Raw genomic sequence first — 27,049 nt, 5'->3', positions numbered from 1 at the left:
CTATTACGCAAACTTGCAAGACTGCATATTTGATATGCCACGCTGTCAAGTTTCACACCTCCACCCCTCTCTCAACACTAGGTATAAACAATCAGGCCGATGCAGTACTGGCGCGTAGAAAGCAGGCACTCAACGCTGAACGCCCGCTTTCTTTAACACATGCCCAACCACCTCGCCCGGGGACCCGATATAATGTTCAAATGACCTATCGTGCTAAAAAGGATGCGCTAGGGAAAAATGTGCATCCCTAACGCATCCCTAGTGCCTTGGGTGCCTAGCAGACATGGCTGGAGACATGTCTGCCCTACCCTAAGCTCCCTCCCCCCCAAGGTCTGGTCTCCGATTGGTCCTTTTCACTTACATTTGTCAGTGAAAGGACCAATCCCCTTTCAGAGCAGCCTTCTGAAAGGAGATTGGCCCTTTCACTGACATGTGACAGTGAAGGGACCAATCGGCAATAAGTGAAGGAATGAATAAATCAATATTAAAGGGTCGGGCACTTAATATTAATTTATTCACTCCACTTATTGCCGATTGGTCCCTTCACTGTCACACGTCAGTGAAAGGACCAATCACGTTTCAGAAGGATTGGTTCTTTCACCGTCAAATGTCAGTGGAAAGGACCAATCAGGAACAGCCCTGGAAGTACTTTTTTTGGCTGCTCAGAAATTAACGCCATTGTGCTGGTGTTAATTTCTGAGCGTACAAATGTGCGGATTGGGCACACATTTTTTTTCTGCATTGAGGGGAATACATAATAGCACTCATCAACATGAACTTACATGTGATGAGTGCTTTTATCTTCGCGGGCGGGTGGGTGCGTGTATTGGACGCGCTAACCCCCGTTTTGCATTGTTGAGCCATGCGCTGCGGCTAGCACACCATATTACATCATCCTGATTAAACAGACTAGGGGAAAGATTAGAATGCAAGACCTGAATCCATGCATACTGCAGCCCATGCAGTCAACTCTCAGAGGAACCCCTTCTCAAGAGGTAAGCACTTGATCACTGTTGTCTTAAAGCAGTATGAGCAAAATGAATGCACACACACTGCCTATTCTGGAGTATGGATTGCTCTGGTAAAGGAAGGACCTCAGAGTGCAACAGCACCCCAAAACTCAGAGATTGACAGAGGGTAACAGCACATCATTCACCAAGTCGCATAATGACACACTTATCTTTTGAGTACAGACTTCGTGCACCTATACATGGGCAATGCACATGTTCCTGGAATGTTTGTCATCAAACTACGTTGATGTCTGTGGCTGCTTGTCCATAACTGCTAATGAGGTAGTCTGAGTCCTTTCTCAGCACTAATTACCTGGCCCCATAAAACACACCTGTCAGAGGCATATATGACACCTACTTTGTCTGAGGTATTGACATGGGCCCCTCAAGGCCTTAGGTGGCACTAAATGAGTGTCTGGCAAGAGACCAACACAGAAAGACCATCAGCCATCATGCCAACCACATGAGACCTCTGGGAGCAGTAGGCCTATCTATTCAGCACTGTCTCGTATACAATGGAGGCAGCTTGTAGGCTCATGAAGTCATCTGCTGACAATAGTTTCTCTAGCCTTAATGCAATACACAGAGCAGATTATTGAGAGTGTAGGAGCACACCTGCCCTGTTCATCACTAACTGTAGAAGTGACTTACACTACATGAGGACAGTAGCTCTTCCTGATTCCCCACAAGTCGTGACAGGCATGTGGATCAGCAAGGGTCTGCAACCATTAACCCACGGAAACCTGTGGAGTGATGTTGGCACTGGAGTGCTCAGCCTATGTGCTTTAAGGGTGGTTCACAAATCGTATCAGGACTATTGCTCAAAGCAAAATACTCTGCACGTTTTCTGGGTACATACATACATACATACATACAGCTGCACCACATGACTATCAGTGAGCCGTAATGGCCATAGGCCTTGCAACACCCTAACATCTCAATATCTTTATACGGCTAGCTGTGATTTGAAGGCAGGAGATTCAAAACACACCTAACCGTTGCCTTCTATGACGTCAACCTTTGCTCAGGAGAGATGTGTGCTCTTAGAGTCATTAGAAACTATATGGTAACATCTTCAAGCTCATAGAAAAATACAAGTGAAGGCAGGACACCATCTGATTCCCAAACCTACCTTCACAGAGCCGGACGTTCATCCTGGTGTAGGCTCTCTGAGAAGCTTACCTAACCTTCATGACATCACAATGGCCAAAGCCCTCACCTACTGCACATTATCATTTACAAATAAAATAGGTAGATGTAGTACGGTGCATGTATGTGGGGGTGTATGCAACTTCCAAGAGGTATGCTACCTTGGAAGGACCTGTGCACATTGTGGGAATAGCACCAGGTAGCACAGGCGCTTTACCCAAGGCTGAAAGGGAAGGCGTACTACTAGAGCACTCTGATGTAAGCAATAGGGTTGCCAACTGTCTCCAATTTTCAGGACAGGTAAATCCTGGTGTGTAGCAGTCTTCCAACCTTGAAGCAATACATAAAAGCTGCTACAACCGAGTTATCTGAAAAAAATGGTATCTCATGGTGTGATTGTGAATGTCTTTGCCTGCTCTGCAGTATGCCCTCCACAGAAACCCTTTTGTGAGCCCCGACATAGGGAATATGCCAGGCCACCAATATGCACAGGACACTGCTTCTGGTTTAGCTCTGTGAGGGTCAAGACAAACTGTGGCCAACAATCTGGATGATGCATCACTAACTGGCCACACGTAATCGTGCAATACCAGCAGTGTGGACACTTCAAGGTTGTCATTAACCAGTAACATTTAAATAGCTCTCAATGGGAGGATAGGAACAGGGCCATTTTGAAAATGAACACATTGAAAGTGTCTAGTGCCTGCTGACACACCAAGCTCTAGGGCAGGTGCACTGTTTGCCCTCACAAGATTAGCAGGCTGCTGCAGCATGGGGAGAAAAAGCCAGGCTCTGGGGCAATAACCTGCAGATGTAAGTATTCAAGCCACTTGTCATGGCAGCAATGCTGTTACCTCCCCCCCAGCCACCCCCCATGTCTGTGCCGTTTGCCACAAACACATAGCCAGAGATAGAATATAGAAAAAAGCGTCTCTTTTACCTATGAGCCAACCATCATCATACAGGCCATCCTCAAAATTTTCACAGAGGCCCGAACTGCCTAAGTATAAAAGAATCGTGTGCGGCTCCTGGGTAACTGGCCACCACGTCAAGTATGCACATTCGAGCATCACAGACCACTTGGCACATTGATGGAGTAGAAGAGCTTACTGCTGCGGTATATCTCCTCCCTGTGATGGGTGGAATGATGGCCACGTGAGTGCAGTCGATGGCTCCCAGAACACTGGGAAAGTCTGCGAAGCCATAAAAGCCGATCTTCAAGTCCATCAAGTCCTGCCGATCCTAAGGAAATGCTATGTAGCGATTAATGTGGTCGAGAGACTGCTGTTATGACCTGGTCCAGTCAGGGAAAAAGTGGTTTGGGACATTCCCCTCACGATTCCTACTGTTGTCTGGAAGGAGCCGGTTGCCATGAAATGCAGTGTGGCCAGCAGTATGGCGAGGCCAGGCACAGCATGGGACTGTTCAGTGATCGGATCCAAATCCCCTTGGATTTCTTCATATAATTCCAGGACAGGCCAAGAGCTGAGGCAATATTTGCCATCCTTGGCATGCTCGTGGAGGAAAAATGCACTTCCTGTACCTCCTCCGCCGTGGCTACCTGTGTGCCAGGCGCTACTCTGGGCCCCCGACCCTGTGAGGCCTGTGGCTCGGCCTCCAGTGCAGGGACTTCCCTAGGAGAGCTCGGAAATGCCCTTGCCTGTTTTGATGTTGTTGTTGTTCCGCTTGTTGTTGTCTGTGGTGATGCTCCCGAAGCATCCAGTAACCTCCAACAATCAAACATGCCACAAACATTATGGCTTTAGGAAGCTAGACCAGGTAAGAACAGGTGTTTTTATTGGGGAAGGAAGGCCTGGTAGGTGCGTCCGTTATAACTCCTCTTTTTATCTCGTGCAATAATAGCTGCGATAATACCTGCAATATCGGCTGTGGGAGTGCGATAAATAGTTTTTTCACCATATCGCCAAAAAAAAAAGAAAAAAAGATGTAGCTATTTCTGGCATTAAATCCCGTGAGAGTGTGCGTCACTCTATCGCTCTCTGCGCTAGCAGACCCTCATTTCCATTTACTCTGCCCAAACGCCTTCCACTTGAAAACTCAATTTTAGATTTGCATATGTATTCTGCGTTTATTTATCTCGCACGTTACGGCACTATCATACACGATAAGGCTCTAATGCGAAATGATAAATGACCCAATTAGATTATAGCCCCTTTGGGGATATGGAAATACCTACAGTACCTGAAATGTAATCTGCTTTGAAGGGCCGAAAAAGTAGAACACAAAAATAAAAAATCAAATAGACCACAGAAACAGGAAAGTGGTGCAAGAAATTTTGATCCCTAATGAGTTTGAGTTTTATTGGCTGGCATCTAAACAGTCTCAGCAAATATGTATATGGGTATCTGCCCTAAAATGACCCAACCACCTCTGTTGCTCAACACTGAGCCATTTCCTAATGCAGAAATAGTGCTTTACCTTGTGTCCCGCCTCCACCCTGGCCTTCAGTATATTGCTCTTGATGTCAGTAGCAAGTCGCACAGCTGTCACCCCAGGGCTGTCAATGGAGTTATTCAGACATTTCTCTGTCAGCTTCACCACATCTTCCTTAGAATGAAAAGTATTTGGTGTTACTCTATTGGCCTGTAATGTTTCTCACCCACAGCTGTATCCAGTCCAAGGATGCTTCACAATCAGACTTTACTGAGACAGCCCAGGTTCAAGATATTCATATCCTGCTAGCGGTTGAAGAGCCACTGGAAGGAGACCAAAATTGTTTCCCTTCCCTCCTGCCCCTACCAGAAAAAAGTAATGACTTTTCTTAAATGTATTTTATTTGTTTAATTTTCTGTTTCATTATTTTACTGCTGTTCACAGCTCTTTTAAACATTTTGGAATATATTTCTACCTTGAAATACCTTAAACAATCCACATTCCAAAAAAAAAAATCACTTAATTTAGCAAAGTTCTGAACTGTTTCAGGAATTCTGTAAACAGGATGGAGCTTTTAATCAACTTTTATTACTGCAATTTCAGATCGTGATCAGGAAAATCTCACCTACCCAGATAACGGGAAGTATTTATTTAAAAAACTTTTACAGCCTGCTTATAGTGATCCAGTCACACTAAGAGGGTTACAAAATAATTCAATGTTTTACAATAAAAACCACTTACATTTAATAAACATAAAAAATAAAACCATTTTTAATATAAATAGAAAAGATAAAACACTGCACCAGCATGATGTACAAAGGCAAGATTTTCGGCCCATTTCTAGCTAGTAGTTTGTGGAATTCCTACCTCAGCCTATTTGCTGGTGCTGATCGTCACCGCAGATCCTATTCAGCCTCCAATCAGCTTCCTCCTCTCTTGCCCTTGTATAACTTGACTCAAACATGCTTTACACATCTGCCACCATCTCTGCTTTTGAAGAAATTCCAAGCATCTGCTACCCTCTCTGCAAAGAAACATTTCCTCCAAGCCTTCCTCCCCTTCAATCTCATGTTCAAGCCCTTGTCCTTGAGTTTCTTTTTCTATGAAAACTGCTACTATTTTATAGATTAATGAAACCAGCCAGATTGTTAAAAAGTTTATAGAAAAAGGGATAAGGCAAAGTACAATAGGAGGTTTTTTTTTATCTTTTCAAGTTTCAGACCCTTGTACTATATTAGTGGCTCTCTTTAACAATACTCCAATACTTAATCTACAGACCTGTCAAGTCTCTCGCTTTGGCTGATCATCTCCTGCATTCCTGCTAAGACCGGCTAAACTCTCAGCAGATTTGACTTATTCATTTATGTTTTTTGCATGTATGCAGAATAGGAGTTTCCCCAAAAGCTGATTACAAAATAGACAAAATAATCTCAGCTTGACAATCACCTGCCAGGGATTATTATTATTAGCTACTTGCTAGTGTCCTCAGGCAGCAGAAAACAGCTGCTCTGTTTACAGCTCCAGCCCCTTTCTTCCAGGCAGCCTACAGGGAACAGCAGGGAAGGGGAGGGGCTGAAGGCTGCTCCAGCTTCACTCCCTCCCCTCCTTTCTGTCCTCATGTCAAAAGGCAGCACCTTACCCAGACGGGGCCACCGCCGATAGCGCGACCGCACGAAGCACCGCTCCAGGCCCGCTCCCCTCGCGGCCGAAGCCCGCCCCCCACCGAGAACCGGCCAACCAGCAGACGGCTGCAAGGCAGCCAATCAGACTAGATCGGGCGGCCCTTTAAACTACAACGAAGCCCGCGAAGCTCCCTCTTTCGCCTGCTTACCTGGGAAGAGCTGCTGCCGCTCCATTGTAAGGCCTGCGCAATCGGCGCCGGCGACCCATCGGGGTAAGGCCTTCTTTCTTACCTCTTACCCAGACGGGGCCACCGCCGACAGCGCGACCGCACGAAGCACCGCTCCAGGCCCGCTCCCCTCGCGGCCGAAGCCCGCCCCCCACCGAGAACCGGCCAACCAGCAGACGGCTGCAAGGCAACCAATCACATCACGACTAGTGACCAACAGCACCTTCAAATTCAGACATCTCAGGCGCCGCGCGCCGAACGTCGCGCGCCGAAGGAGCGCGTCAAAGGGGCTTGCCCCTTTGTCTCGCCCCTTAGTTGCAGCCTCGAAGGAGCCCCGACCCTAACCCGGAGTAACCACAGACAATCCTCTGCTTACTGTAACGTTCTCGGGGACCCTCGGCCTTCACACAAAGTCTAACCTACCAATCCCTTAAAAACCAGCTTCCAACTCAACAATCGACAGCAACAAACTACATCTGACCACCTAGCAGCATTCATCCAGCACCAACTCCAGACAACCAGCACCAGACAACACCTTTCGCCTCTCAGCACTCAACCATCTTCTCAAGCTACTTTCCCATCATGCACCCCATAACCATCCCTATCATCCACAACCAAAGATGGAAAGCACCCAAGCTCCCCACCACACCACTACACCACAACCGCCAACAGAGACTCAGACCCATCATGCTGACACCAATCACCCAATGCCTCGGCCTGGCTCTTTTCTCAATCACACTGTTTAATGCGCAATCCATATCCAAGAAAACACACATACTTAACGACTTCTTATCCGACTCTAAACCAGATATCTGTGCCATCACAGAAACCTGGTTAAAACCAACCGACACAACTCTAATCAACCAGCTTCCTATCCAGACCTACGACATACTGTCCATACCCAGACGCAAAAAAAGAGGAGGAGGCCTCCTCTTAGCAACCAAAAAAACACTAGGTCTGTCATTGCAGACATCCAACACCATAGCCAACTTGGAATTCGCTTTATTCAACTCAAAGCATCTGACTATAGCACTAATCTACGCTCCTCCCGGTCTCTTGGAATCAGACCCTTCCCCTATCATAGAACTAGCAGCAAAACACTTAAATTCAGGAAAACCAACTATCCTTATGGGAGACTTCAACCTCCACGTGGATGTCCATCCTCATTCTTCCAACTGCAAAACCATTCTCGCCTCCCTCACCCATATGGGTTTCAGACAAATTGTGACAGAACCTACCCACAAAGCTGGTCATACCTTAGACCTGATCTTTATAAACGAAGGTCTATCTTCCCACACCACTCCAACCTGCCTTGCGGTTCCTTGGACTGACCACAGAATCATCTCTTCAATGTTAAAGATCCCTGAGCCTCTTCCCCTAACAACCCAAACTATTAACATCTCAGTCAGGAAACAGTGCTCAGGAGATCACCTAAGCAAACACCTAGCCAAAGAACTAACGAATCTGGACCTCACCGACGCTAACTCAGCAACTTCATCATGGCTCAACATCACCAACAAGGTTGCAGATCATGTATGTCCCTTGACTACTAAGTCTATTAACCCGGACAAAGATAACAGAAAACCTTGGTTCACCACAAAACTGAAGTCTCGTAAACACGAGCTTAGAAGCAAGGAAAACCTATGGCGTAAAAGCCCTTCTACAACAACCCTCCTCAACTACAAATCATGCCTCAACACCTACAGAAACGAAATCCACAAAACAAAAAGAGAATATTACTCCAAAAAGATACACCACCTCTCATTCGATTCAAGAGCACTCTTCTCTTATGTCTCAGCCCTCACTAATCCTCCTGGACCAAGCATCCCAGATGACCAAGCTCTAAAAAAAGCCAGTGAACTTGCCGATTTTTTCGACAACAAAATCACAGCCCTCGTAGCCCCCCTCAAAGGGCCTACGCCACACACTAGCCTTACAAGCAACCACAGCCAGCAATCAGATACAACAACCGCCTCTCAACCCAACACTCACACAGCAGTGCTTGAATCTCTCGAACCCACTTCCACCTTAGAAATAGTAAATATCCTTAAGAAGATAAAACCGTCCTCTCACCCCTTAGACCATATACCATCAAACCTGCTGAGTTCAATCCAGGACACCATTGCCAAGCCAGTGGCTGATATCATTAACTGCTCCCTCGCCCAAGGCCAAGTTCCTAAACAACTCAAGTTAGCACTTCTCAAACCTCTACTCAAAAAACCCAACCTTCCCACTACAGATCTGGCTAACTACAGACCTATAGCGAACCTCCCTATGCTAGCTAAAATTATGGAGAAAATCGTCAACAGACAACTTTCTGAATTCCTTGAAGACAACAACATCCTCACTAACAACCAATATGGATTCCGAAAGAAAAAGAGCACCGAATCCTTATTAGCCACACTAACAGACAACATTATCTTCAATCTCGAAAAAGGCCAACCTTGTCTTCTCGTGCTTCTGGATCTTTCCTCAGCTTTCGACACCGTGAACCACCCTAGCCTACTACAACAACTATCAGTCATCGGCATCACTGGAACAGCTCTCAACTGGTTTAAGTCCTTCCTAGAGAACAGAACATACAAAGTGAAGATAAACAACAAGGAATCTCACCCCATCCAAGTCAAGATGGGGGTACCACAAGGATCATCACTCTCACCCACCCTTTTCAACATTTACCTGCTCCCTCTCTGTCATCTACTCACTAACCTCAAGCTCACCCATTTCTTATACGCAGATGACATTCAAATTCTCATCCCTATCACGGAGACCATACACAAAACCATATCCTATTGGAAAAAATGCCTCTCATCCATCAACGATCTACTAACCAGCCTCAACCTGGTGCTAAACACCAAAAAAACGGAAATTCTCATCATAGCACCAGATCAATCTACCCCGCCAACATCCATCAACTCTCCAGACACCTCAGGATATTCCACCGCACCTCAAGTCAGAGATCTGGGTGTACTACTTGACGACAAACTCAGCCTCAATAAATTCATAAATAACACCACAAAAGAATGCTTCTTTAAACTACAAGTGCTAAAGAAACTAAAGCCCCTTTTACTCTATAGGGATTTCCGCACAGTACTCCAAGCCATCATTCTAACTAAATTAGACTACTGTAATTCACTCCTGCAGGGCCTTCCAGCATACACTACCAAGCCACTCCAGATGGTTCTGAATGCCACTGCAAGGATCCTTACCAATGCCAAAAAAAGGGACCATATCACCCCAATCCTACAGCACCTCCACTGGCTCCCCATCAAATATAGGATCCAGTTCAAGACCTGCATGATGGTTCACAAGGCACTACATAACATCTCCCCCCTCAACCTAACTTTCCAGCTTCAACTACACTCTTCTAACAAACCAACCAGAAGGGCATACCAGAACAGAATGATCACCCAACCTGCAAAATCTACCCTGAGGAAACGCGCTCTATCCACAGCGGGCCCGTCACTCTGGAACTCACTACCACCGGACCTCCGCCTAGAACCGTGCCATACAACGTTCAAGGTGAAACTCAAGACTTGGCTCTTCCTTCAAGCTTTCCCAGAGAGCTAAAGCAGGAAGAACAAACTTCCAGCCTTGTCTTACCACAATAATGTAATGCTCACATTGAGTCAGTTTTTTGTTCCAAGTTGTTACCTAAGTTGATCTTAGTTGTTTCTTAATATAATATATTACACTGTATTATAGTTCTTCTGTTCATTATATTATATTTGATATGTTCCATGTAAACCGCCTACCCGGCGATAGCTATATCTGTTAAATGTGAACCGGAGTGATATGTATTGTATACAGGAACTTCGGTATATAAAAACCAATAAATAATAATAATAATAATTAGGCAAGGGGGGGGGGAGGGGGGCAAGGGAACAGCAATGATTTTCTGATCTGCTGTATCCTGCTCCAGCCTAGCCCACACTCCACTTGTCTCTGTTAAAAGGCACTAGCTGAAGAGTGCCTTTTAACAGGAGGGGAAAGGCTGGAGCAGTTTTTTGGGAGTTGGAAGGAAATAACCCCAAGCACAAGTCAGAGAACCATGAGTGATTTATGGGTCGGCATTAAAAGCTATGACTTATGCATTGATTCTTTTACAGTTGGACCACTATCTGGGCTTACAGGGTAAACTGATTTGTAAATTACAACCGATTGAAAATACAACTATGTGTATGGTCTTGGGGAAATCTAGGAGAACATCTGCTAAACCCCTGTTATTACAACTTCATTGGCTACCTATAGTGGACAGATACATTTAAGAACTTAGTTTTGGCTTTTAAAGTCTTGAATGTTTTGGCTCCCCTTCATTGAAGGGTTCTCTGAAATGGCATGAAGCTAAAAGAAATTTGCGACCTGTGGAGAGGCGATTTTTACGGCTTACACCGGTGAAAAAACCGTGTTATTTATTTATTTAAAGTTTTTTATATACCGCCGCTCATCAGAGATATCGCGTCGGTGTACAGAGAACAGGAACATACGCCAGAGCGTTATACATTTAACATAGGTTAATATATGAATTCTTAAACATGAAACAAGAAAAATAATTAAATCGAAACATATCATTTAAATGCAACTTAACTGAACTGAATTAAACATAGTTTAAAGAATAATATAGGGAGCCTAGAAACCCTAGGTATGACGTTCGGGAAGGATAAAAGAAAGAATGGATTTATAAGTTAGAGATGGCAAATAGGGGTGTTCATTCTTGATTGGGAAACAGATCTTTTCCAACAGTAATTCCAGGTTTATGGCATAGCCTTCCACTGGAATTGAGAGAAGAGGTAAATTTAGTAAAATTCCATAAAAAGCTAAAGACATGGTTTATGTCTGTTAACAATTAGACTTTGATTATAGATTTTGTAACTTCATGCCAATTTGCAGAGTACCTTATCAATGTTTGAAAATTAATCTTGTTTGTTGTGGGAGGAAGACGAATTTGCTGGGAGATGGAATTGACTATGTATTGTTTTATTTTTATAATAATGTTTTAAACATGTGAAATGGAAAAATTATTTACCTGATAATTTCATTTTCCTTAGTGTAGACAGATGGACTCAGGACCAATGAGTTATATGCTCCCCTACTAGCAGTTGGAGGCTGAGTCAGGTTTTGAAGCTGACGTCACCTTAGATACTCCTCTGCAGTGACCTCAGCCCTCCAGTATTCTCTTCAAAAGACATTGTGGACATACTAATGAAAAACCTGATTAAAATTTGATTAAAACAAAACTTTATTAAAAACAGATAACTGTAACTGTACTCAACCAAACATAAGCGCTGAATCCCAGCAAGGTTATAGATGCCCTGATCAAGGGATTGGGTGACTGCTTATCTGTCACCTCTTGGAATCGAGATTTACCTCATGGGCGATTCCCTGATACCATTCTTGGGTGAGACTGCTGAGCAACTCAGAATGCTGAGTCCATCTGTCTACACTAAGGAAAACAAAATTATCAAGTAAGTAATTTCTCCATTTCTTAGTGTGTAGCCAGATGGACTCAGGACCAATGGGATGTACAAAAGCTACTCCCAAACGGGGGCGGGAGGCTGCCCGCTGTCCGGTTAGCATTGCCTTTGCAAAGGCTGTATCCTCTCGGGCCCAAACGTCCAGGCGATAGAACCTGGAGAAAGTGTGCAAGGAAGACCACGTTGTTGCTCAGCAGATGTTGACGGGAGACAGTAGCTTAGCTTCCGCCCAGGATACTGCCTGGGCCCTAGTGGAATGAGCTTTAACCTGAAAGCGTAATGGCTTTCCTACCTCTACATAAGCTCCCGTGATCACCTCCTTGATCCTGCGAGCTAAGGTAGCTTGCGAAGCTGCCTTGTCTTGTTTCCTTCCTCCGTGAAGAACAAACAAGCAGTCTGTCTTGCACACCGGTTCTGAGATTTCCATATACCGCACTAAAAGCCTACTGACGTTTAAATGACGGAGGAGGCAGTAGTCTTCCGTGTTCTTGAGTCCATCTAGTGACGGTAAGGAAATGGACTGATTCAAGTGAATCTCCGAGACTACCTTAGGCAAGAAGGAAGGAATGGTGCAAAGTTGTAGCGCTCCTGGAGTTATCCGGAGAAATGGTTCCTGACATGACAATGCCTGTAGTTCAGAGATGTGATGAGCCAAGCATACTGCCACCAAGAACACCGTCTTCAATGTTAACAAGCGCATGGATAGACTGTGCTGCGGCCAAAAGGAAGGCCCAGATAAAAAATCCAACACTAGATTAAGATTCCATAGGGGAACCAGCCACCGTAAGGATGGTCGAAGGTGTTTAACCCCTTTTAGGAAACGGGCCAAGTCCGGATGCACTGACAGGCAGGTTCCATTCACCTTGCCTCTGAAACAGGAGAGAGCCGCCACCTGGACCTTCAAGGAGTTAAGAGACAACCCTTTATTCAGGCTGTCCTATAAAAATTCCAGAACATTATGGATTTTGGTTGTCCAAGGGGCAGTTCTGCGTGTCTCCCACCAGGCCTCAAATATTCTCCAGATTTGCACATACACTAAGGCAGTTGAGAACTTCCATGCACGGAGCAAGGTGAAAATTACTGCTGCCGAATATTCATGCTTCATCAGGTGAGCCCTCTCAAGGGTCCTCATGAAGGATTGGACCTTGTTGGAGCAGGTCCCTGTGCGAAGAAAGGCATAGGGGGGTCTTCACCAGAAGCCTCTGAATGTCTGCATTCCACGGGCATCTGGGCCAATCCGGAGCCAGTGGAAGGACTAGTCCACTGTAGTGCTCGATCTTGCGAATGACCTTGCCCAGCAGGGGCCACGGAGGGAAGGCGTATAGCAGGTCCTCCTCTGGCCAGTCCTGAACAAGGGCATCGATCCCCAGGGTTTATGTTTATGTTCCAGCGCGCCTCTTCCTTGGTCCAACGCCCCTGGGTCGCCAGTTCCTGACAGCGAGCTCCCCACCCCCGAAGGCTCGCGTCCGTTGTGAGAACTAGCCATTCCGGAGGGGACAGGCTTATACTTGCTCAGGTGGGCTTCCTGCAGCCACCACTGAAGCCGAGAACATACTTCCACCAGCAAGTGTAGGCGAATTGCATAGTCCTTCAACAGCGGATTCCAACATGACAGTAGGGAGCGTTGGAGTGGACACATGTGTGCCCTTGCCCATGATACTACTTCCAAGGTTGATGCCATCAGACGAAGGACCTGAAGATATCTCCACACCCTGGGGCATATGGTATTCGTCAACCGGCGCACTTGACACATCATCTTGCTTGTTAAAACATTTTTATTGGAATTTATCACAAACACTTACAATGTTGAGGATGTTGTGTTCCTGATACATTCTCAGTTATACATCACTTTCCATCCCAATAACACCAAATCCCTCCAGTTCCCCTGATTCTCTCCCGAGCCCTCCCTCCCACCCCCCTTTACCATTGTTCTGTGTCAAAGAAAAAGAATTCCAAAACAGCAGAGCGGGATAGAAGAATACTGTTGTCAGTCGTTCAAAATCAAACTTCATGAACAGTTCAGAAGTGCCTGCAAATATGAGTCCCAAATAGATAGAAAACGCCTTCTGTATCGTGGAGAGCTGCGGGATGACAAATTGTCCATTGTCATCATGGAATGGAAATGGTTCCTCCAGGCCCAAAAAGAGGGCGGGGCGTCACTCCTCCAAACCGATAAAATCACTATTTTCCCCCACCAAACTTGCTTTATGAATCAATAAACGAGAGCCAGGATCTTGTACTTGAAGGGGAGAAATGCAGCCAAATAAAAACCATAACAGAGTCACAGGTATAGAGACATCCAATAGTTCTGCCAAGTATTCAGCAATGCGACACCAAAATCGTGAGCACAGGTCCAAAAGGCACAAGACAAAGTGCTCAGAGCGGTTTTACAACGCCCACATAAGGCAGAACGGGAAATAGGCAATGGGCTACCTGAGCCGACATATGCCCGCCCCAAAAATTTGTACTGCAGATCCCGATAGTACATATTAGTGGAGATCCTGGCCACCTGCTTAAAACAAACCCTAAGAATGGACTGAGTGACTGTGAAATCACTATCCTTATTCTAGCGCTCCAATATTGCACAGATATCGACCTTTACAATTTTCCACACACACTTGTAATAAGCAGATAACGAGGGGGCCTTGTCCTGATCAAGGCAGAATACCTGGTCTAATGTATGAAAGGTCAATTGCTGTTTGGAAGCCGCTGACAGGGAGTGGAGGTAATGTCGAATCTGTAAATAAGGAAAGGTATGTTGACACTCCAGTCCAATTAGGTCTCGCAATTCTTCAAAAGAGAGGATCCTTTTCTCCCCTGTTATTAACTGCCCCAATTGAGTAATACCTTTGGATGCCCAGGCACGGAAGTCTGCAGACTGAGAACCCGGGGAGAAGTCAACATTACCAACAATAGGCAGTAAATAAGAACAGAGCCAGGGTACTTGGAAGAGCCTGGTTAACTTCAACCATGCCTGTCGAATAGGTTTGGTGATGACAGCCTGAACTAAGAAAGTCGGGAGATTGCTCGCCTCCGATTGCAGGATGTACTTAAGGTCTATTGGTGCCGTGAGCTCACTTTCCACTAATACATTTACATATAGCAACTTATCTAGTAACCAGTCTCTTACTATACATAGGTTGCTTGCCAAATTATAGGTGGCTAAGTCAGGGACCCCTAATGCACCCATGCCCCATCACTCCTGCAGCCAAGAGAGTGGAACCCTAGCCTTCCCGCCTCTCCACAAAAAGCGCCACAGAGCACCGTCAAAGAGAGACAAATCTCTGCGCGTAAACTGAAGGGGGTAAGTTTTGAAGAATATACAGCCTGTTGGGGAGAATAACCATTTTAAATAAATTTACCCTCCCTCCCAAGGATAGCGGAAGAGCCTTCCAATTTGCCAGGGTATCCTGAGTGTAACGTAAAAGCCATGGAATATTGAATTTATACACTTGATCAGGGATACTTGGTATCAACACTCCCAGATACCGGAAAGACTCACCCGCCCACTGTAGAGGAAAGGGCTCAGTCCACCGCTCCTTCAAAGCATCGGGATAGGCCAAAGCGGAGGACTTACCTTCATTTAAACATAAACCGGAAAAAGCCCCAAACGTCCATATCAGTTGCAGTAATGGATAAAGTGAATTCAGGGGGTCAGTGAGAAAGCCCAGCAAATCATCTGCAAAGGCTGCATTATTTGAAATTTTCTGAGTATAAATGAATGCCCCGTACCTCCCGGCTTGCCTGAATGGCTAGTAGCAGAGGTTCAAGCTGCAAGATAAATAACAAAGGAGATAAAGGACAACCCTGCCTTGTGCCTCTCATCACTGGGAATGGTTCTGAAAGTGCGTGGTTAGCAGTAATAAGTGCTGTGGGATCCCAATATAGAAGCTTTACAGCATTATAAAAGTAGCCCTCAAATTCCATTCATCTTGCTTATCCTTAAGGGTGGAAGGAAGACCTTGTCCTGTTTGGTGTCGAATCAGACCTCCAGATACTCTAAGGACTGGGAGGGCTTGAGACTGCTCTTGTCCATGTTCACAATCCAACCAAGCTCCTGAAGCAGGGACATCACCCTGTGGGTCACCTGGAGGCTCTCTGCTAATGACTTCGCCCGGATCAACCAGTTGTCCAAGTATGGGTGCACCAGGATTCCTTATTTCCTCAGTGCCACCACCACGACCACCATAATTTTGGAAAATGTTCTAGGGGTGGTGGCCAGGTCGAAGGGCAGTACCCGGAACTGATACTGGTGGTCTAGTACCGCAAAGCGTAAGAAATGCTGGAGGTCTTGTCAGATTGGAATGTGAAGGTAAGCTTCCGAGAGGTCCAGGGAGATTAAGAACTCCCCCGGTTGTACGGCCATTATGACGAAGCATAGAGTTTCCATGAGGAAATGAATTATCCATAGATGACGGTTGACGCTCTTGAGGTCCAGGATGGGACGAAAGGAACCTTCCTTTTTTGGGTACGATGAAATAGATGGACTAGTGCCCTGTATTTCCCTGGGGTGCAGGTACTGGAATTATAGCCCTCAAATTGAGAAACCTTGTCAAGGTAGATTCCACTGTGCTGGGAGTGGCATGGAGACATCATGAATATGTCCCGAGGGATACTGTGAAACTTCAACATGTATCCTTCCCGTATGATGTCCAGTACCCATTTGTTCAACGTGATCTCGACCCACCGCTGGTAGAAGAGGGATAGTAGACTCTCTATCTTATCGTCACTTGGATGGGTCGGCAAAACTTCATTGGGGAATTCGGGCTGAACCTGAACCCAAACCAGCCCCTCTCTTCGGTTGTCTACTCCGAAAGGACTGAGACCTTCCCAAGGACTGAGACTTCTGAAATGATGAATTCCTGTAGGGTCAAAGCGTTGGGAGTCCCTGGACTGACCCCTCATAGGCGAGGGGCGCTGTGACCTCTTTCTCTTATCTTCCGGTAGCTGAGGCACCTGAGATTCACCCCCACTTACTGGCCAGTTTTTCTAGTTCACTAGATCACTTAAAGGGCATTCCTTAAGGGCATCTTTGTAAGGTTTGCCTTAGAGGTTGCATCTGCTGACCAATTCTGTAGCCATAGCTGTCTTCTGGCCACCACCACCGGGGCCACTCCTCTGGCCGATGTATGGACAAGGTCAGAGCCCGCATCCACTAAAAAGGCAGTGGTAGGCTCCATAGCATCTCTTGAAGGCGCTCCGGTTATCTGCCTCTCTCAATAGAAGCAGGCACAAGTGTGCAGGGCAAAACAGGAAGCAATCTGCAGTGTAATTGCTGTCGTCTCAAATGCTTGTTTTAAGGATGGACTCCAGCTGCCTATCATGTGTATCCTTTAAGGCCGCTCCTCCCTCCACTGTGATAGCTGTTCACTTTGAAATGGCGCAGACCAGGGCATCCGCTTTGGGGAAAGGCAGGTGTTCTCTGGCCGCTGGATCCAGGGGGTACAGAGCTTCCAATGCCCAACCTCCTTTAAAGCTGGCTTCCGGGGCATCCCGTTCCAAGTCAATCAACTCCTGGATGGCTTCCAGCATCAGAAAATAGCAAAAGGCTTTCCATAGAGACACCAGGATGGAGTTCTTCTTTGGTTCTTTCATAGGGTCCGTGCCAGGAACTCCCAGAGTCTTCAAGGTCTGGGAAACCAGGGTCGGCAATTCATCTCTATGGAAAAACCGCAACATGTTCCAATATGGCTCCAAGCCTGGAGGGATTTCCCCATCCTCCAAAGAGTCTGCATCCCCTTCGTTGTCGTGGTGTCTGGGTCCCTGTCAGAGATACCCTTGGTGAGACGAGGCATGTCTCGAGGCATGCTGATAGGGCTGAGAAAGCGAGGCCTTCCCAGCTGGGGTTCAGTCCGGACAGGGGCAGAAGAGACAGACTGTGCCTGTACGAAGGCTTGAAGGCCTTGGAAAAATTCCACCCAAGAAAAGGCTGCCTGGTCCATATCTAACCACGGAGGAACTGGGGTAGGTGCAGCTGAATTGCCCTCTCCCGAGGTACACCCAGTTTGGGGATTACTCAGATCTGGGGTGCTACCAGATAAGATCGTGGCAGACCCATATTTTGAATGGGAGGAGCCTGGCTTGGAAAAGTTCTGGGAGTCCAGTCCTCCCTGGGCCTCCTCACAATGCTGGCATAGGTAGGACTCCAGGTCAGACTGTGTAGCCCTAATATGGCAGGTAGCACAAAGAGTGTCAATTTGTGCTTCTTTGCTGCAGAGCCATGCTAAATGATAACTGGCTGGTGCCCGAAATAGACAGCGCACAGAGCAGAAGCGCCTGTATGCGTGCACGTATGCGCGACGTTAGGCGCACAGCACATACGCAGAGCCAGCCCGCACTGCGCGTACCGATAAGACTATGGAGGGCAATGGCGATGCTCAAAACCGCACGCAAGATGGCGGCACCAAGGAATGCCCACAGAGCCTGAAGCTGAGCCTAGCCCATCTTGGAGGGGGGGCATTCAACCAGCAGGGAAGCCCCCTTCCCTTGCCCCAACAGGATCGGGAAGGACATCAGTACGGTGCCCCAAGCAAGGAGACTGGAGGAAAGACTTACCAAAGCCCTTCCATGTCTCTGAATCGGGAGGAAGCCTCTTCTCTCTGTACTTACCTCGGCTCAGCGCTTACTGGCTGAGTACAGAGATGGTCTCCGGCTGCGGGAGGAGAGAGCTTTGGCCATCACTGCCGCGCTCAGCTTCTTGCACCCACTACCTTTCAGCTGCTCCAACAGCAAAGTCCACACAGGGAACTGGCAAGTGGACCAAGGCACACCTCTGAGGGATCTCACAAATCGCTTCAGGAATTCTCAACTGGGGGAGGGACCTTAAGGTATCACCGCAGGAGAGCGGGGCTCAATCTTTCCTCTTTAAAGGTAATTTTTCCTCTTCTAACGAGTACTGCAATCCCGCTATACCATCAATGCTGGTGTAGGGAAAGCACGTCCACATCTGCTAGGATCGGAGATATACGGGAGGGCTGAGGTCATGGTAGGGGTATATCTAAGGTGATGTCAGCTTTGACACTTTATTCTGTCTCCATCTGCTAGCAGGGGAGCTGAGTCCATCTGGCTACACGCTAGAAAATTTGTATTTAGCCTAATTTATCCTAATTTTTTACCTCTTTGTTCATCGCTTAGGGCAGTGGTTCTCAACCTTTTTTCTGCCGGCACACACCTGACAGATGGTTCTCACATGCATGACACACTAAAGACATGACCATCATAGGGCTAAATATAAAAGTACAGTTTGCATCCACAGGAACCCCCCTGACCCACAATTATGGATGTAAAGTACAATTATGACATTCCCCGTACAACTCACCCTACAAAAAATATATTCTGGTTCTAGTGTCATCTCAGTAACAGCAACACAAACTCCAACTACCAGGCTCAATAGCCCTACTTATGAAAAGACAGCAGTTTATCATTAATGCATGTCCTCTTGAGAAAATACAACAAATATGACTGAAACAGTACAATACCTCACCTCGGTCACATACACAGAACCGACCTAACATACTCCCAGGATCTGTAGTAATGCACATAAACTAATCCGCACACAGTTACACAGTATTATGGAATGCACTCAATCAGTAACAACCCTACCTATGAAAAGGCAACACTACAAATATTAAATCAGGCCCTAAACACCAATACATCTCCTATTAGGAAAACAGAACTAGCCAAGCAGCTACAGATCCCAACACAGAAATAATTGTATAACTATACTAATAAGCAGAATAAATGTTTCACAACTATGAACAGAATAATATCCAACAATTAAAAACTCATAAAAATTATTTAAAATTCTCCAGACACCAATAAAATATTTCAAAACAGCAGACACATCACATAATATTCAGTAATTAAAATGGCAGTCAATCAAGAAAAATAAACTTAAAAAGCCACCTTTACTAACCCTCTCCAGCAGCTCTCCTACTCCTTTTCCATGCAGGCCAATAGCACACACCAGAAGCAGTAGTGGCTGAAGCTCTGTATTCATGGTCCTCTTCCTTAGTGCCCATGACCAGTCTCTCTGTCTCACACACAAATACCAGTTACACCCATGACCAGTTTCTGTCTTTCACACACCAATCATCTCCCGACCAGTCTTCTCTTACATACACACCAGTCACCTTCCCGATCAGTCTCTCTCTCATGCACACACACAGGCTTCCCACTTCCATGTTCTATCTTACATTTACAGGCTTCTCGCTCCCATGCTGTGTCTCACACATACCCAGGTTTCTTACTCCTATGCTAGCTCTCGCCACATGCACAGGCTTCTCATTCCCATAATCACTTTCTCTCTCACACACACACATACCAATCACACTCACATAACAGTTTCTGTCTCTCACACACCAATCATCTCCTGACCAATCTTTCTCTTAGACACACACCAGTCACCTTCCTGAACAGTCTCTCTCTCTCTCTTGTGTACACACACACACACACACAGGCTTCCTACTCTCATGTTCTATCTTACATATACAGGCTTCTCACTCCCATGCTGTGTCTCACACACACCCATGTTTCTCACTCCTATGCTAGCTCTCTCCACATGCACAGGCTTGTCTCTCCTATATACACACATCACCTCTCTGATCAGTTTTTCTCAATCACACACATGCTCTCTCTCACACACTTTACATAGATGATCTCAATCAAATGCTCTCACACACAGGCTCTCAGTCACAGTTCAACATGCACACTCTCAATCACACATACATTCTCTCACTTACAGACAGGCTGGCTGTCTCTCTCTCATTTCCTGCCCCCCCCCCCCCCCCCCCAGCACAAATGGTAGCTGCAGCAGCCTCCTCCTCTAGCCCCCGCAGGCCAAGAAAGAAGAATCCCATTGGCACGGGAGGCTAATTCTGCTGTCTCCTGTGCCGATTTCTGGCTGTTTCTGATTTTGCTTCGGGCTCACACTACTGCTTGGGACCGCCGCTACTTTTTCATGCAGCATGGCTCTTTCTTCTTCCCACGCACTCCACTGCACATCACTTCCTGTTCCGGGCCAGGGTGGGGGCAGGTGCGGGAAGAAGAAAAGGCCCAGCTGCAGTTGCCAGCCTCCACTAATACTGCTGCCGTTCCTATCCGGGCTTGAACGTGCTGATAGCCCGGGCGGCAACGACAGCAGTGGAAGATAGCCTGCCTCTCGCTCGGTGAAGGAAGAAGGGGGAAGTGCAGCGGGAGACCGGTAGCACGCAACACACCTGCTGCTGCTTGGCGACACACCGGAGTGTCACAACATACCACTTGAGAAGTGCTGGCTTAAGGTGATAGCGTCTATCTGTAAGGGGAGCCAGAAAGGCTACCAAATAAATAAATAAATGGGTAGAATGAGGTAAATAGTAAAAGAGGGAGAGAATGCTTGAGGTGTAGACAGGGGTGGTGTGAAATGTAATGAACATTTTGGGAGGTAAGGAGGGGTGAATGTTTGGGGGGAGGTAAGAAGGGGATGAATTACATCTTCTCCCCCATCTCCCCTTAAGTCAGCACTGCAAATATGGACTATTTGCACCCCTTTTCTCCTCAAGGTCTGTGATCCTATGTGTGTTTCCCAGCAGATGTGAGTGGACTGGGGCTAGGGTAGTAGAAATAAAGGGGGCGAGACAGCCAGGATAGAAGGTAGGTATTTCTGTGGGTATTGCTGGGGGAGGAGAGCTTGAGTTGCTCCAGGAGAGTATGTGTATGTATTTTTCTGGAATGACAGGGGCAGGGGGCGCGTTTTGCAGTGTGCTTTGTAAAAAAAATCTCTAAGAAAACTGCTCTCCTTTGGCACTTCTGAATCTTCAGGGACTGCACTAGGAGAGGGCTGAAAACCAGCCATGCCAGGTCATTCCCACAGTGGAAAGCCTGACTACAAATCTTCCAGTCATACCTCAAAATGTTGCCTGTGCATATTACACTTTATGAACTCTAGAAGGAAGATCTCTGACACAATGCAACCATTAAGAGCATTAGCAGTCTATCTTAGAGAATGAGATCATAACCAACATGCCCTGGTTTATGACTGATGTTCATATCTGTCATGGTATGTGGAAAACAAACCCATTTGAATACCCTACCCCATGGAACGCATATGTAGTAAAAGAAATTTAAGGGAGGCAGCATTCCTGGTTTAGTCCAACACACTATTCTGTATTTGTGCAAAGCAAAAATTGAAAGGATCCTACTAAACTATTCAGATCTAAATTGCATTTAGCTTCCTTGTGTTTGCAGGGAAATGCAGTCTGGCAGCATACAAGTGTCTGCAGGCTGCCCATTAATCTCCATAAGGAATGTGTAATCCCCAAAAACACTTAAAAAAAAAAAGAGTTCTTGGCATGCCAAGATGACGGCCAGCAAGGTTCCAGCAGCTTTCCTAACAGCAAACACAAAATGTACTCAGCTCACAGGTGCAATAAAGTCAGTCCAATTCCCTTTTCTTAGTAAGGACTTTTATTTAAATGTCTGGAGATATTACTGCTTTAACATTTTTAAATGTCTCTTAGCCACTCCCATTATTATTGGTCAATGAACTGGTGAGCAGCTAACTTGCCCTCTCACCAAGTCCCACAAATTTAAGATGACCCCCCCCCCCCCCCCTTATATCTGGGCCAATATGGCAGAAACACCTCAACAATCCGGATAGAGAACCACATTATTTTGGCTAAGGAATCCAGGAGGGAAGCTGCAACCTTTCAGCTGGGAAGTCACTGACTTTCCAGTACGGAAGAAGTGTGTTCATGTCAGTGGGCTGATGGGGGGAAAGGGGATAAAAGCAAGCTGGCAGGACCAGCTTTTCCAGAGATTGCAATTGTAAGATGTGATAGGCTTGAGAAAAGGCACATTTTACAAAAAACAAAAACAACAAATACAAACAAAACTCCTCATCTTATAACCACACTGATATGGTAATGTGCAAGCACAGCTGTCACAGGGAGAAGTATTTCTAAAAACATGAATAGATGCACAGCTTTCATTTCAAAAGGTATTAACAGAGTAAATATACTGGGATAAAAAAAGGAAGGACACCAGAGAAGATCAAAACTGGAAGCAACACAGCTAAGAAACAAGTTTATATATCTACGCATACATACATATACACACACATTTTTCTTTATGGACCAGACCGTTTCCTTCTGCTCTTCTAGTCTTCCAGTTCATCAGAGATCTAGTGCCAAAAGTCTTCATTTGCAAGTACCCAGGACTTTTTCCTCTATTTTACATTCTCTCACAAATGTATCTAGTCTGGTCACTGTAGCAACGGTCCTAGGCCAGGGACCATGCATCACGGCTACTTCCAGAACTGCAATCATGGCCACTAGATGTCACCCTTGAGTCCCTCTCCCCAGGGCTGCCTCCACAGTGTCCCCAGCCAACACAGGGAATGAAAGACATGACTCTGGGATCAAACTGGGGACCTTCCATACTAAACCAGCAGGTAGGCCCAGCAGGTTAATAGTTTGAAGACTCACTGGTAATGCAGCTTTAAGCTGGGCTGTGAGGCGCAGCTATTTCAATGATTCTTTAGTCTTCTGAAACCACATTTTAAACTTAGCACTGAAGAAACTTGCATACAAGATTTAAATATGTTCCATTAGTAAGAAGCTTCAGAGCCACAAGTGCAGCCACCACAGACACGGATGGTCTTGGCCACCAGCTTCGGTACTTTGATGCTTCTGAGGAGGAGGAGGAGGAGGAAGGGCAGTATAGCGTCACTACGTTACCTCATTATTCCTTCCTGTATCATCTCTAACCACTAATTATTGTAACCTGCTCTGAACTTCAGGTACTGTGGAATATAAATCCCTTAAATGAATGAGTAAAGAGGCAGATACAGAAATGGTCATAGCTAGCAAAAAAGCTGGGGCTGAAGTGTCTACATGTCTAATAGTGCCTCAGGTGGTAAATCAGTTCCATCTGCTGTTGCCCTAAACCTCCTTAGGGGACTTGTACAGGACAGGACAGTCTATGCTCAAGAAAAAGGTTTCAGCTATATAACGGCATCAAAGTAGCAGAGACCCCTGCTACTTGGTTTAACAAGACGAAGTTGCGAGGAGGGATCTGTTACCTGACCATTTATTTTAGGTCTCATAAAGAATTTAATTTTTATGAGACTTATAGCTTGTTATTTATAACTTATCTTTATTTTACTTTTGCATGTTTATATCTGTTATGCATTTTCTTGCCATTTTTACTTCACATATTATGCATTTTTATTGTTATACATTTTTGTAGCATGCCTTGACTGCTTTGGCGGGAATGCATGAAAGAAAAAAAAATGGTATGAGCAGGTGTAAAAGGGGATATACAATTATTCCACTGTACCTGCTTGTTGACATTAATGTCCATGTTGGAGCGAAGAGAGGATAGTGGGATGTTGGCTGTTTCCAAGTTCTTCAGTTTCAGAGACAAATCTTCCAACACTTCAAAAAAGAACAGCAAAGCAGAGAATTCACATAAGGCCCCAACACAACCATGAATGCGAAATCCCCAAACTAAAGCTGTGTAAAAAACATTTCCTTTTTCACATTCCTCAGTGAGACTTATTCTACCTCATCTGCTATAACTATTGCATTTTTTGCTTATTTTATTTAATTAAAATTTAATTTATGGATTGCTTTCATAAAAGCACAGAGTAATGTACAACACTAATATCATAAAATTATAGTATAACAATTTAAAATCACATACACTGACTCCATACACAGCAAAATAAATACATAACAAAAACATAAAAATTGATGCCAACTAACAATCACCACAGATCTAGGTAATCAACTAGTGTAGTTGCTGTGTTAGTTCACTTGAAAAATGTTATAAGCAATATATTTTTACAGGTCTACCTTAACATATTTGACTAGATTTTGAGAGCTACACTCCCTGTCAGGTCGATACAGTAAAGTGTGCTCCGTCGGAGCGCACTGTCAGCCTGCTCTGGACGCGTGTTTTCCCTTACCCCTTATTCAGTAAGGGGAGGAAAACACGCGGCCCACCCGCAGCACCTAATAGCGCCCTCAACATGCAAATGCATGTTGATGGCCCTATTAGGTATGCGCGCGCGATTCAGTAAGTAAAATGTGCAGCCAAGCTGCACATTTTCCTCTAAGAAATTAGCGCCGACCCAAAGGTCGGCACTAATTTCTTCCGGCGCCAGGAAAGTGCACAGAAAAGCAGTAAAAACTGCTTTTCTGTGCACCCTCCGACTTAATATCATGGCGATATTAAGTCGGAGGTCCCCAAAAGTAAAAAAAAGTAAAAAAAATAAATAAATAAATAAATTTGAAGTCGGCCCGCGGCTGTCGGGCCGAAAACCGGACGCTCAATTTTGCCGGCGTCCGGTTCCGAGCCCGTGGCTGTCAGCGGGCTCGAGAACCGACGCCGGCAAAATTGAGCGTCGGCTGTCAAACCCGCTGACAGCCGCCGCTCCTGACAAAAAGGAGGCGCTAGGGACGCGCTAGTGTCCCTAGCGCCTCCTTTTCCCCGTTTTTCCCGCGTCACCTCATTTAAATACTGAATCGCCCGCACCGGCGAGGGGCCGGTGCGCGCGCCGGGAGAGCGGGCGTTCGTCCGCTCTCCCGCGGTCTTACAGTATCGACCTGTGTGTTAGGTCAGTGAAGCAGCAGCACCATCTCATTGCTTCTAAAGAGGAAGCCTGCATGGGTGGGGGGGAGGGGGAGGAGATTTAACTTAATGTTTCCCAATCTTTTCAAGCCCAAGGCACACCTACATTAAGAAAAATGTTGTGAGGAACATCAAGTTCCTCGGGACAGAGGATGTGGACATGGAAAGGATTCATATGGTTAAAAGAAGAGCTAGGGATGCACTAAAATCCCCACCAGTCTCTTCAAAATTAAAAAAAAAAAAAAAAGGGAGAGGGGGTGAAACACACATGAAACTATCACAATAGATCGGCTTCCTCTATATAAGTGCAGGAGAAGGGAGAAGTTGGAGTGGTGTGAGCAGCAGGACTGGTTAATTACCCTGGCTGCTGCATGTAGCTGCCAAAGCTCCTTTACTCCTGCTGCTCCCAACACTCAGAGTAAGTTGCATCTACTTATTTATTAAAAGTTATAATATAGTCTGCTTATAATATATAAACCATGTTAAGTGGTTTACATATAAACAATAAGATCAAATAAACATAAAATTAGTGAAAAAAAATAATTAAATCAAATATATATGGCAAGTTTGCCTACTCTAAATGATGTTTACTGTAGACAGCAGGATGCTCCTCTGGGTGATGTCTCCTGGCAGCACCAAATGGACTCATCTCTCCAAGATAGTAGAGCTTTGAGCTCTACTGAACATGTGCAAGAGTTCCCGCGCAGGCATTGCCTCGCGAACCTCCTCAGACTATATCAGAGCTACTTCCAGCTATGAACTCAACTCTCCAGGGAGGCGGGCGGGTATTCCATGACTAATTCATCCTGCTAGTTATGAAAAACACCATTTCACAGTAAGCAAATTTGCCTTTTTCATCAATAAGCAGGCAGAATTAACTATTACATGTGAGGAGTCCGAAGCATAGGGATGCAGAGGAGCATTTACTGAAAAAGCAACCCAGACCTTACCATGGAAGCGTACGCTACTGTGAAAACCAGGTACGCAAAACTGCCTATCTGAATTTCCTATCAGTCCTTGAAAGGTTGTCGAGACAGTAATGGGATGTACAAGTGTGCACTAAAGACCAGGTTGCAGCTTTGCAGGTTCCCTTGAGAGGCACTTTCTGAAGATAAGCAACAGAAGAAGCCATAGCTCTTAAATGATTACCATTGATACGAGTCTGAAACATGCAATCCTGCTAAGGTGTAGCAGTGTTGAAAGCACTTGTTGCGATTCCAGCCGCTGTGCGGACTCCCTCCATCAGAGGATCTAATGAGCCTGGCTCAGAACTGTTCTCCAGCATTCTCTGGCTCTTGTCCTCCGCCTGTACTTCTGCCTCCACAGCAGCAGGGGACCTCTCCAAGTTCATTCCCCTGGCTGACAATCCCTTCTCTCCTGCCTGTACTACACCCAGATCCAGCCTGTTCCAGGCCTTGCTCTGTGGCCTGCATGCCTTCTGACCTTCCTTTCCACATGGCCTGCCCTTGGCATCTCTGTTTCCTGACCTTTGGCCTAGCCCTGATACTCCCAGGTCTCCTCTATTATACTAGGCCTCTCTGTTTCCTGACTCTTGGCCT

At 45.9% G+C, this 27,049-nt stretch overlaps 1 protein-coding gene across 3 annotated transcripts in view; it reads right to left on the bottom strand.

Annotated features, from left to right (window-relative positions):
* EPB41L5 (erythrocyte membrane protein band 4.1 like 5) overlaps window positions 1-27,049 on the bottom strand; it is a 327,612-nt gene that overhangs the window by 29,047 nt on the left and 271,516 nt on the right. For 2 of the 3 annotated variants that reach the window (XM_029605154.1, XM_029605157.1), the window contains 2 exons: window positions 24,195-24,292; window positions 4,599-4,727 (listed from right to left, as the gene is read on the bottom strand). In XM_029605154.1, the coding sequence (XP_029461014.1) occupies window positions 4,599-4,727; window positions 24,195-24,292 (227 nt within the window). The remainder of the gene's footprint in view (window positions 1-4,598; window positions 4,728-24,194; window positions 24,293-27,049) is intronic. The other variant, XM_029605155.1, reaches the window with a different exon arrangement.

Source organism: Rhinatrema bivittatum, chromosome 6 (assembly GCF_901001135.1).
Source record: "Rhinatrema bivittatum chromosome 6, aRhiBiv1.1, whole genome shotgun sequence".
Taxonomy (NCBI): Eukaryota; Metazoa; Chordata; class Amphibia; order Gymnophiona; family Rhinatrematidae; genus Rhinatrema; species Rhinatrema bivittatum.
This window is presented reverse-complemented; position numbering and strand designations above follow the sequence as displayed.